The sequence below is a fragment of the Mus caroli genome, chromosome 10 (genome assembly GCF_900094665.2).
Source record: "Mus caroli chromosome 10, CAROLI_EIJ_v1.1, whole genome shotgun sequence".
NCBI lineage: Eukaryota > Metazoa > Chordata > Mammalia > Rodentia > Muridae > Mus > Mus caroli.
Genome location: NC_034579.1, coordinates 47,218,995 through 47,232,466, shown reverse-complemented (window position 1 = coordinate 47,232,466; position 13,472 = coordinate 47,218,995). Strand labels below are relative to the sequence as shown.

At 39.3% G+C, this 13,472-nt stretch overlaps 1 protein-coding gene across 2 annotated transcripts in view; it reads left to right on the top strand.

Annotated features, from left to right (window-relative positions):
* Positions 1–13,472, top strand: part of Gopc (golgi associated PDZ and coiled-coil motif containing) — a 44,640-nt gene that overhangs the window by 13,237 nt on the left and 17,931 nt on the right. Inside the window, exons 2-3 of one of the 2 annotated variants that reach the window (XM_029482602.1) lie at positions 9,656–9,820; positions 11,253–11,276. In XM_029482602.1, coding sequence (XP_029338462.1) covers positions 9,656–9,820; positions 11,253–11,276 — 189 coding nt within the window. The remainder of the gene's footprint in view (positions 1–9,655; positions 9,821–11,252; positions 11,277–13,472) is intronic. The other variant, XM_021174113.1, reaches the window with a different exon arrangement.

Genomic DNA, 13,472 nt, shown 5'->3' with positions numbered 1-13,472 from the left:
AAAAAAAAAAAAAAAAAAAAGTTAAGTATGATAAGTAGAGATAATGTCCATGCCTGCCATATGGTAGCTAGATGCTTGCTTTGTGGGAGTGTGGATATTATTGGCACACTTACCACATACTGTAGTAACATACACAGTTTTCCTCTGGTTGCCTGCTTGGAACTGCTATTTCCATGGTGCTGCCCTGGAAATCAGAATTGGATACCAGAATACCACTTGGCCACTGACCACCTAGGTAGTCTTAAAAAATATGCAGCTTTGATTATAGTACCTAAATTTTGTCATAGTCATAGTAATCATAGATTTTGTGTTGTTGCAGGTCCCTTTCTAGAGTTCAGCCCTGTTAAAGAGTGACTATTAAATAGTATGTAGAAATTTTAAATTGAGTTCTAAATAACCTAAAGTTTATCCATGACTAAATTTTCTTAGGAAGATTGCTTACATTTTAGGCAAGAAACTAAATAATATAGAATTTAGAGTAAATTTGAAGCAGTCTTATTCCCAAGATTTAAAATAGCACTTCAGATTTTGATACCTGTATCTTCTATTTTTTATTTTATGTGTATGGTTGTTTTGTCTGCCTTGTATGTCTGTGATCCGTGCATGTCTGGTACCTGTGAAGGCAAGAAGAGAGCATAGGATTCCCTGGAACTGGAGTTACAAATAGTTGTGAGTCACCATGTGAATGCTGGGCATTGAACCTGGGTCCTCTGAAAGAGCAGCCAGTTCCCTTAATTACTGAGGCATCTCTCCAACCCCAATATTTTTATGTTTAGCAAAATGTGAGGAAATTACTTCATTTAGTTGATATAATATATGACTTTCAAATTGAAGACCCATTCATTCACAGCCCTATTTTTCTTGTCCCTTTTGGAGGTAATTAGATCTAGTTTTCATTTGAATCTCTTTTGCTAGTAACATATATGGATTTTGCATGTATTAATACATCATGCTATTTGTGGAGAAAAAGTAGATAACTAGACGATATATGTCTGCTATTGAAATGTATGGTATAGTCATGTTCTTACTAGAAAGGCTGAAAAACATTAGTTCCAACTTCTAGTTTACAAGAAATGCAAAGAATGAAAAATGCATTAGAAGACATTACAAAGAGAAAATCAAGACAGAAAGAAAGGCAGCAGTAGGAAAGGAGATAAAAAATTTTATAAAATTTTGTAAAATATAAAATAGCTGAATTTAAACTTTCTTGGGTATGCTGGGCTAAAGTCACAAGCTACATATATACACAGAGTATATATATTAGGAAAAAAATCTTTTTTAATTATTTCAGAGGTCATAGAATCCTATAGGGTTTTTTGTTTTTTTATTTTGTTTTGTTTTTTGTTTCTCCAAGGACTTTCTAGACCAGGCTCACTTGTACTTTAAAAGAGCAGGCTTCAGAGTACACTGAACAGTGTCTAGTGGGATGTGGCTTAAATTTGTTGAATACGGTTTATAAACCGCCTATACGGTACTGGTAAGTTTTTTCTTCCTGGAGTTGCTGTTCAAGATTTACCAAAGGTGATTAAACTGTGTCTTAGGGCTGGTGGTAGAGTGCTTGTCTAATATATACAGGGCCAAATTTGACCCCCAGTGCTGAAAACTCAAAAGCAAAACCTGTTATATACTTATGTAGACAACAGTGAAAAGGAACTACTATTAGAAAGGAACAATATATTTTATATATTACATATGCTCACTATATATAAGGATTCAGTTGCTGCTACTGTTATCTTTTTTTTCAAAGATTGATTGATTGATTCATTCATTGATTTTTGCATATGAGTGCTTTATCTTCATGTCACCTGCGTACCAGAAGAAAGCATCAGATCCCAGTATTGATTGTTGTTGGTTGTGAGCCACCATGTGGTTGCTGGGAATTGAACTCAGGACCTCTGGAAGAACAGACGGTGCTCTTAACTGCGGAGCCATCTCTCCAGCAATTATCTCTATTTGCTATTATCTCTTTAAGCACTTAAATCATAATGAAATTTCAGATTTGGCATAAGAAATAGTCTAGATCTGACTGCATTGTCTAGTGTGATGTGGCTGTTGTATGTACTTGAAGTATGGCTAATTCTGATTTAGATATGGTGCACAGATACCTATATAATGATGGCGTAAAAAGTAATAACTCAGTAAGTGTTACACTGATTATGTTTACATATGTTGTGCTAAATAAACAATATGACAGAAATGTATTTCGTCCACCTTTTTACTTGTGTGTGTGCTTGTCTGTGTGTGTGTGTGTGGTGGTGGTGGGGTGTCTGTGTCTGGCCTCCAGACCCTAATTATTACTATTCCCTACTTATGTGCTGACACTGAGATTGACTTTTTAAAAAACATTTTTTACATTGTTTGCCATGTCAGGTCTCCTGTGCCACCATGTGGGTCCCCCAGGTGTTATCGATTATTATAAATTAATATAGTAAATTGGTATAAATTAGGTTATCAATTTGATGGCAAGTACCCCTATTGAACCATCTACTGATCGCTATTTATTAATGTAGTTATCAGAAAAATTTGAATCAAATGTCTGGCTGCTTCTGTTGCACAGTGTTAGTCTAAAACATCACAGTTTTCCTATTACAGTAAAAGTGGGAAGTGAGACTTTGTGACCTAAAGAAGGCTCTGATAAAAGAACCTTAAAAAAGAAAAGAAAGAAGAAAAAAAAATGTTTTTAACTTAAAAGAGGGAAATTGAAATCACAAACGAAACCCAAGGGCAAACTCTCCAACAAAACTAGGTATGAAGGTACTTTCACAAACTCCAGAAAATGGTGGGTTGAAATAGCAGGACATTCCCATGTCTCATGTAGAAAACTTCCTGAATGGCAGAAGGGTTTCCAAGGAGCCCAGACACAAGTCACCAGCAAATGCCAAAGGGAGAGACTTTCTCCTTGACTTGAAGACGGAAGTAGGCAGGTCACAGACCAGAGAACTGCTTCGAGGCTACAGTATTATTTATTGGTACCCCAGTGTAGAGGAATGCTAGGGCGGTGAGGCAGGACTGGGTGGGTGGGTGGGAGAGCAACCTCATCCAAGCAGAGTAAGGGGGGATGGGAAAGGGGATAAAATTTGGAATGTAAACAAAATATCAGATATTCTGTATGGGTGTAGGTCTCATACCAACAAGCTAAAGATTCAAAATGTCTGGGGTATACTTTCAGGATTTTAGAAAATGTCAACCAAATCTCCTTTTGTGAGTGTATGAGTTAGGGGTGGGGGTGGGGGTGGGGGGTTGTGTGTGTGTTTGGGGTATTAACCATTTTCCATCTTTAAAAAAAATCTTACTATCGATTTATGGATGGTAGATGGATTGGCATAAGTTATGGTCTTCACATGGAGGTCAGAGAACAACCTGCAAGGTCTCACCTCCCACCTTGGTTTTGTTTGTGTTTCAAGACAGGGTCTCACTGTTTTACCTTATCTGACCTGGAACTCACTATGTAGGTCAGTCTGGTCTCCAACTCAGAGAGACCTGCTTGCCTCTGCCTCCCTGGTGCAGTGAATAAAGACATGTGCCACCTCATCAGGTTGCCATCACCTTGTTTTGAGGGGACTTCTGACTTGTTCTTTCTGCTGCCGTTATCTACTCGAGGCTAGCTCTCCCTCTAGCTTGCTAGTGATTCTCCTCTCTCCTCCCGTTTCCCTTTAAGGCTACTGGGGTTGTGGGTGCATCCTTCCACATTCGGCTTCTTATGAGGGTTCTGAGATTGAACTCAGTTACCAGCCTGGTGCAGCTAGCACTTCTACACGCCTACTCATCTCCCCAGCCCTCCATCTCTTTTTATTTAGTTTTGAGACATGGTCTCTCATTGAGCTTGAAACTCATCAATTAAGCTAAGCTGTCTGGGAAATCAGCTTCAGGGATCCTCTTGTTTCTGACCTGTCTTCATATATTGCTGGTGGGAACACAGAATGGTTCTACTGCTGTGAGGTCACTATGGAAGTCAACGTAACAATTGTTCCTTTAAAAGTTAGTTGTAGAAATATCACAGACCCAGAATTTTGACTTCTATGTATGTACTCTAACCTTAACCTTCACAACTTCTGTCCTGATGCCAATTCTAACAGTTCTTTTTTTTTAATTGAATATTTTATTTACATTTCAAATGTTATCTGTCCCTTTTCCCATCACCCCTTACTCTGCTTCAATGAGGGTGCTCCATCACCCACCCATTCCTGCCTCACTGCCTAGCATTCCTCTACACTGGGCATCAAGCCTTCACAGGACCAAGGCCCTCCCCTCCCATTGATGCAAGGCCCCTTCAGCTCCTTCAGTCCTTCCCCTAACTCTTCCATTGGGGTCCCTGTGCTCAGTCCAATGGTTGGCTGTGATCATCTGTATTGGTCAGGATCTGGCAGAGCCTCTCAGGAGACAGCTGTATCAGGCTCCTGTCAGCAAGCACTTCTTGGCATCAGCAATAGTGTCTGGGTTTGGTGTCTGCATGTAGATGGATCCCCAGGTAGGGCAGTCTCTGGATGGCCATTCCTTCAGTCTCTGTTCTATTCTTTGCCCCTGTATTTCCTTTAGACAGGAGCAATTCTGGGTTAAAATTTTGGAGATGGTGGGTGGCTCCATCCCTCAACCGGGGGGGAGGGGGGGACATGCCTAACTTCTGGATAGGGTGTCTCAGCAGGTTCTCTCTCCCTTTGTGGGTATTTCAGCTAATGTCCCCATGGGGTTCTGGGAGGCTCTTGCTTTCCTGGCATCTGGGACTTTCTGGTTGCTACCCATAGCTCCCTATCCCCCATTGCTACACACCTCTTAAGAATTCTCTGTTTAGCTCTGTTCCCCATTTTTTAATAGGGTTATTTGGTTCTTTGGAGTCTAACTTCTTGAGTTCTTTTTAATTATTGGCTATTAGCCTCTGTCGGATATAAAACAGTTCCTAAGTTCATTCAGCTGTGTAGATTTTGAGTCTGGTTAATTTGGGTGTGTGATGTTTTGATTTGTTTGTATTGTTTTGGTTTTAAATAATAAAGTTTATTTAAAAGAAAAATAAAAAGTATACTATGATAATTATTTTCATAGCATTTACATAAAGTAATCTAGAGCTTTAAGGTATATGGCATACAAAGGTTAGATGTAAATACTGTCATTTTATGTAAGGAACTTGAGAGCATTCAGGAACCTGACATTTACAAGAATCTTAGAACCAATCACAAAGCAACTTTCCATTTTATAACCCAGAATCTCCTTCTAGATACCATCAAGAAAAGTAGATCTAGTATTTAGCAATTGACAGGTAGTTTTTATCAGTATCATGTTTATCACCCAAAGGGGTACCCCTTGAAAGTAAAAGAAATCGACAAATTTTTAGTGAAAATCCCATAAAATGAAAATATACTATAAGTGAATCTTAAACACACTCTTGATGTAAAAGACCAGACAATGTACACTACATTTGCATTTGTATAACATTAAAAAAAACACCGCTCTTTTTTTTTAAATTATGTGCTCATTAAATAGATACACTTATTTTTGTTAATATGTTATTTGTGCATTGCTCTGATGTAAACTATACTGAATAAAATTGTTATAAAAAGGAAGGGATCGCTGGGGCTAGAGCTTAGTGTTAAGAGTGTTTGCCTAACATACACAAGGCCCTAGGTTCTAGCCTCAGCACCACCAACAGTGACAACAACAACGGACAATGAGAAGGCCTGAGTTAGGAGGCATCTACAGGGAGGAAAGAAAGAAAGAAACAGTGTCTTGGTTTCTTTTCTGTCTCTTCTGTTTCTTTTCTGTAATAAAATAAGCTGACAGGAGCCACACATAGGGCACAGCCTGTAATCTCAGCACTGGGGGGTGGGGGTGGGGGGCAGGGACAGGTGGAACTCTATGAATTCAGGACCAGCCTAGTCTTCTTGTGGTTCCAAACCAGCCAGAGCTAAACAGTAGCAGCAAAAAAAAGCCTCACTGGGTACATGCGCATGACACAAGCCTGAAGAGCTGACTATGTTCTATCCCAGAATTCATGTCAAAGTAAAAGAGAGAAACAACTGGACAAAATTTTCCTCTGACCACATGCCTATACCTTCTGATACTTCTAATAATAAGCAAAATAAAAATTAAAATTTTCTTCTCTGGCAGAAGCAACTTAGGGAAGACAGGTTCTTGTCTGTATCACAGTTCCATGTTATAGTCTGTCATGGGGCAGTCCTAACAGGAGGAGCTTGAGACAGCTGGTCGCATTGCATCTGTCAGCAGAGACCAGTAAATGCTTGTGTGCAGTGCTCTGCTTGGTTGCTTTGTTTTATATTCTGTAAGCTCCTCTACCCAGAGAATGGTTCTACCCACAATTATTGTGGTCCTCCCACATGAATTAACACAATCAAGATCATGCGCGCACACACACACACACACACACACACACACACCCCTCAGGTGATTCTAAATTCTGTCAAGTTAGCAATTAATACTAACCATCACATGGGACAGTATGTTTGTCATTACACATTCTGATTTGATGAACTTGTACAGTATCTTTTTTTCTTTTCCCTCTCCAACCATCCCTGACAAGTAATTTCCCAAACCCCAGTCCCTGGCAGTCTCTACTCCATGTACCTCTGTGTTGGGGTATTAATGCGTATCTGCTCCTAGTCCCAGTGCAAGCCTCAGCTTTGTACTTCTTTCTTTCTGGTGCTCTTATGGGACAGTTCTGTGATTTACACCAAGATCTGCACTCATATCTAAGACCTGTCTTCCCTCCTAAGTAAGCTGTTATCCGAATCTCAACCGTTTGCATCAGTGGCTTCACTTCAGAAAGGGTTTTGTTTTCTTTTACACTTTAGTTTTGAATATATTGCACAATGCCGCAAGTCTTCCTAATAATGTTTCTAACGTTATAAAATCCTTTATTTCCATTTATAAAATTACCATGGCAGCAGATCGCTGTTGCTAGAAACTGACTTTCCTTGGAGCTGAGCTAATTCTGTATGAACTACCTACATTTGTTTTTTCTGTGACAGTATAGTTCTCTGGCCTTTCAATTTTTAAATTGAAAGTTAAAGTTTAAAATTCTTTTGACTTGAATAGGAAAGAAAAGTGCAAGCACTGGCTAACTGGGCAGAGCAAACATAAGGCCCATGTGCAGTTCAGAGTGGTGAAGCCATGTCAGCTGTGTAGAAATGGAAAGCTTTGGTGGAATGAATAAGCCCTCCTGGGCGGATTTCTGCTCTAACCGAGAACTTGCAGTCAGCTCTCCTGCTTAGGCTCACTGTGATCTCAGCACTTGGCCCTTAAAATAATTGCTACACAGTACAAAGGGTAATTTTCTGACCAAAAAAAAAAAAAAAATCCACAGCTTCCTAAAATGAGGTTTGAGCTCCTATATTAGGTCATGCAACTGAATGTGAGGGTCCCGAAATATTGGAAAACAGGAAAAAGGTTTCTGAATGTGCAACAACCAAAAGTTAATTCAAAACCAAACACATACTGAGTCAGCACCTGCCCTTGTTGTATCACACAGCCTCATGGCGGCCTTGATTCTGAGTCCACATGCAGTTTACACTGTGCACACTGTTGCAACACACAGTACTGATGACTGAAGCGTGCAGGCTAAGATGCAGGTTATGAATGATCTGTTCTTACAGCATATACAGTCTTCTGTTCTTACAGATATGTATGGCTTACAGAAAATGAAGACAAGATTTTCTCATCATTCGTCAGCATGTAAAGCTCACATTAGATATCCCTGGGTTACACTGTATTGGAATGTTAGAGCTCAAAAATTGCTGTTTTGACTTTCTGACTTTAGTTTCCTTAAAAAAAAATGTTGAGCCAAGGAGATGGCTCAACAGGTAAAAGCACTTGCTGTAAGCCTCACAACTTGAGTTTAGATCCCTTGATCTAAATGTGCATAGTGGTGTGTGTTTATAGTGTGAGGTGTGAGACAGAGGCAGGAGAATTCCCCAGAAGCTTGAGGGTAGATACCCTGGAATATGCACTGCAACAGCAAGCAAGAGGCACTATACCTCAAGGCCAAGGTTAGGAGGGCCAACACCCAAGGTTGTCCTCTGACCTGCACACACCGGTTGCAGCACTCATGCAGACATTTACATGCATACAGATAAGCAGATAAGCATTTTGGAGGCTGGAAAGATGCCTCAATGTTTAAGAGCACTTGCAGCTCTTTCAGATGACCCAGATTCGGTTCCTGGCACCCATGTCAGGTAACTCATAACCATCTGTGATTCCAGCTCCAGGGAATCCAGTACTTTCTGGCTTCATCAGATACTTGCACATACATGACGTGGACACATCTAGACCACACACATAAATGAAAATAAATCTTAAAAATAATAGTAATTATTATTAATTTTTCTATTGTTAAATGAATTTTGGCTTGGGATTAGGAAAGAATTTCCAACAGCTTCCAAAATAGTCCTAAGCATACTTCTGCATGCAGAACCTTAGTCTCTGCATTGACAGTTGTCAAATCGAAATATTGATCAATTCTGGAAAATGTTGAAGGTGCTCTACCTAAGGTTTCGACAACCTTGTGACATGTTGTCATCTGTGAAGTTCAAAATTGAGAACCGTGTAATTAAGTTGCAAAAAACTACAACAATAAAGACAACCTTATGTTTTAGGTAAGCTTACCACTTTGTGTTGAACTACATGCATAGCTGTCTTCAACCACATGGGGCCCATGGACTACAAGTTAAGCTTAAGTATATACTACCCGTGTCTTATAGTATCACATCCTCAGTTAAGAACTATGTAAAAGTAAAAAAAGCATACCTTGTTATGCAAATTATTATTCATCTTTAATAAATGATAAATCATATGATTGTTTTAAATAAACTTATTTATTAGGAAGTGTTTGTGTACTTACTTTATATAACTATGTGACTAGGGTTGTGTAGAAATCCAGTGAAAAGGGTTATAAGAAAATGAAAGCAGTTCAGTTGACAGAGGAATTACCTAAGCATGCATGAGGACCAGGATTCAGCCCCGAGGCACTCATAAATAGAGCATGGACACACACCTCCAGTCTGAGCACCCAGGGAATGGATGCAGAGGATCAGAAGTTCGGGGTCATCCTCACTACATAGCCAGTTCAAGGCAGCTTGGACTAGAAACCATTTGAATGAGTGAATGTTGCCAATGGGAAAAGTTTAAGAAGTCTAATGTAGGCTGATAGTTTCTGTGTTGAAGACAGACCCCCACTAACATGTTGTTCATGTTAGTGGACCACTGTGATGCATACTGTCTGAGCAGGAAGGTGACTCTATATCCCACACTTCTGTGATTTAGAAGCTTTGAAGATAAAGATGAGAAGGCTTTGAAAGGGTTGGTGAATGTGAACCAGGTAAAATGGAAGTAACCTGTGTTAGTAGAAGACATTTATAGTAGAGTTCTCTTGCCACTTAACGTTCTTCACACTTGGTTTCTGGTCAGTTTCATTTTTTATTACATTTTTATTTACTTATTTGTGTGTGCACATTGAGTCCTAAGGATCAAAGGCTTGGCAGCATGTGCTTTTAACCAATGAGCATCTCTCTTGACAGACCTGCTGTCGGTTTACATGGATAGTTTGGTTAGTTAGTGTATAGGTTTTCATCTCAAGGATTATCTCTTTGTCATTTCTTGAATAATAATAAAGAAAATTAAGGACCCTTAATGTTTTCTGTTGCTTTATAAGGCACAGTTGGTGGATCTGCGATCGGAATTGACAGAGACTCAAGCAGAGAAAGTTGTTCTGGAGAAAGAAGTCCACGAGCAGCTTTTACAGCTGCACTCCACTCAGCTTCAGCTTCATGCCAAGACTGGTCAAAGTGTTGACTCTGGGGCCATCAAGGCAAAATTGGTAAGTGATGCAGAATGCGCACTTGTGTCTTGGTGGATGGAGAGGTGATTCCTAAGGGAGTTACAATTATAAAATGTGTTCATGGTGAAAGTTCAATCAATAGAAAGTTTATGGTCATAGTCACCAATAGCATCTGATAAAATCAATACCCATCTGATAGAATAGAATAGAAAATAGTCTATTTTCAGATGTTTGTATAAATATATTTAAAGGCTAGTAGAGATATAACAAACAAGTTTTTGTTCTGCTATCTGTTGGGGTTAATTCAGCTGCTGTAGCAGAAATCCTGAGTAGCACTGAGATTGTTCTTCAATAGTTTTGTTGGGTTTTCCTCAACTAACCTGAGGAAGGCATCTCAAAACTGATGCAGCCACTCCACATGTACTAGGAGTTAAGGTTCTTGTTTGGTTGTATTCTGACATACGTATGTATTGGCTATAGTTCCAGCCTCGGGATTTCCTCATGCCTGTGTCTAGTTAGGAACAGGAAGAATCTAAAGAGGGACAGAAACATTCTTCTTAACTGTGTTGGCCTTGGTAAAACAAGGCTCAATGACTAAATCTCCTTAGTAATTTTTGTCAGCCCCTCATTCACTTAGCCTTAGGTATGTGCTAATCTGTATATCTTGGTAAAAATTGAAGTGCTGGTAATACTGAGAAGGGGACAGTAAAGAGCCACCAAGTTTCTTAGCTCTCAGAAGGATGTAAGCATTTCTGCTGCTACTGAACACTATGTCATGTCTGTATATTTCATTATGAGTTCCCTCTAATTAGCCATAACCATCTTAATTAAAACTGTCTATTTAAGTAGACAACAAAATTGTAAAGCTTGTTTCAATTCAACCTATGGATTGAGTGTAGTCTGTATGCCAGACATTTGGCTAAATATGTGGTGTCAGCAGTAAGAAAGATAAAGCTTAGGAGAGAGAGAGAGGTCATGAGACAGCACTGTTGGTGTGATGAGTGTAGGACATGGTTAAGTTTTACTTAATTTTGTTTGATGCTTATATGTACATTGGACTCTGCTTCAGCATTTATCTTCTCCTCGAGTCCTCATAAACTGAAGGGCCGTGGATCTGTGTTAACAGACATCCTATAAGTTCTGTTGACTCTAGAGAACCCTGACTAAGACAAGCTATGTGATGTTAACATTGAAAAACATTTTACATTTTCATTAGAAAAGAGTTCCTTAGCTTTTAATAGATGCTATAGAGAAATAAATATTGGGCCAATTGTATTGACTAATTTTAACTGTAAAATTCTTAGTGTAGTATTATAACTGTTGTTTATAGATTTGCAAATATATTTGTGCTAATGAGCTCTACCCAACTGATACCCAACATGTGGGAATTTTCCTTGTAATGATAATACCACTAGATAATTTGTTTGTTTGATGGTTTTCTAATTATAAAACTTTTTTCTTGTATCTGAAGTCTGTCCACTCTGTGGAGGATCTGGTAAGTCTGGCGTTTCTCTTGCTTTACCGTGTCCTGCTGAAATGCTCTGGTGTGTTAAGTGTTAGCTGTTGTCACACTTTGTATTTGGAAGGGATGTTAATGCTGGTTTTCAGGGTTCAGATACCTGAAAGGGGGGTGCCTGTTGTGCTTTTCTCACTGCATGTGCCTAAAGACTTACCTTTCATTTGTGACTTACAGCCGTTGTTTGCAGAGCCCATCAATTTTGACAACTTCTGGGACTTGTAACTTGCTCCCACTTATACTTTGGCAAAAATACCCCCATGAGGGTATTGAGGATGCAGTAAACAGACCTGGTTTTTAAGCCCTTTCAAGTTTCTGTTTGAACTTGTTCCCATTACGAGAGTGTGCATGCAGATTCCTTCATCCATTGCATGGTTAGGACCTCTCAGCGGCTGTAAAAATGATGGTGTAGACGTAAAAACACTGGGTTTTAAATGTTTTACCAGAAAGTATTTTAGACAATAACAATATATAAATTCTTAGTGTATTTCCCATTATCCCAGGCTAATCAGATTCCAGTTGACTTAGGACTTTACCACGTCTGAAGAAACATCAGTCTAAAGTTTGAAATGAACTTACTTATTACCTAATACAAAAAAGTTAACCAGGAAACAAACTTACAAATTATCTTTAAATCTTAAAGTAATTCTCTTCAGTTGCCTTAAAATATCCTTGTTTGCATATTATTTATTTAAAGATTTATTATGTATACAGTGTTGTATGTGCATGTATTCCTGCATGCCAGAAGCGAGGGCACCAGATCTTATTATAGATGGTTATGAGCTACCACGTGGGGTGCTGGAAATTGAACTCAAAACCTTTGGAAGAACAGCCAGCACTCTTAACCTCTGAGCCGTCTCCCCAGCCCAACATTTTTTTATTTTTATTTATTTATTTTTTTTATGGCAGACTGTCCTTGAACTCACAGAGATCTGCCCCCTGTTTCTGCCCCCTGAGTAGTAGGGTTAAAGGTGTGTGCGTCACCATGGCTGACTGGCTTCATGTGTTAGTTTTACATTTCAGCAACTGTCAGATTCTTTAGGATTCTGAAGTATTAAAAGGAAGTGGTAGCCTCATACGCATCTGAGATTTCATTAGCAAGCTCAGTACAGTAATATTTCTATACCTATACACCAAAGAAATCTTGGTTTTCAGGCTGGGAATGAAGCTCAGTAAAGTTGCTAGTATGGATAGAGCCCATGAAATGTGTGTGAAAATATAACCATATTTTCCTAAGCTCTGGATTTCTGTAGGTCAGTAAGTCAGCAAGGGCAGCCTAATCAGGATAAATGCTAGTGTGATGCCTTTAGTTGGTTTTGATGCAGAGCTAATACCTGTGGGACCTCTAGTCAACTCTCAGAAGAGGTGTGCTTGGCCACACGCAGTGTGCATGTGATTTGGAATTTGCCTTTCTTTGGGCAAGGCTTTGTGCCTTCCATTTTGCACTCTGCTTTGACTTGAAGCTGCCCATTTTACACTTGGATCCTGAACCATGGTCTGTGAGCAGAAACACACGGTATAAACTCAGGGGAAGCTGAGCATTCATTCTTGTGAACTTATAATAACAACGTAATGGCGATGATCCTGAGATTATGTCCTCTAATACCTGTAGATTCACATAGAAGGCTGAAGATGGCTCCTTTAATGAGAGCTGAAAAATGTATGACTATTTTACTTTGTAGGTGGCAAAAGGAAGAAGATGTTCTCTCTTAAAATCAAGCTCTAACTACAGGTTCTTCATGCATGCCTGTACAGTGTTTTCTGAAAGCTTAGAATGGGACCATAGGTGGTCCAGTGGATAAATGCTAACCTGGAACTCTGTGTAGCCAGGGTGACCAGGAACTTGTCGTCCTTCCCCTTCAGCTGCCTGAGTGTAGTCTTGCTGTTATGAGCTGCTGCCTGTGGCTTAGCATTTTTATATTAGTCTGGTTTCTAAGTCATTTTTAGAAAGTAGACTCGGTGTCCTGCTTAAAGAAGATTGTTCTTGCTTCTCTCAATGTCAGTAAACATCATGTTATGTAGCTATTCAAAGGAAGGTCTGAGACATTGTTTTCCTAATTTTAAAGAAGGAAATCCAGCTGGACATTTTTTCTATATCTAATCCTAGCACATGAGAGATAGATGAAGGATTGCAGGTTCAGGGTTAGCCTGAGCTATATATATAAAATGAGTTCC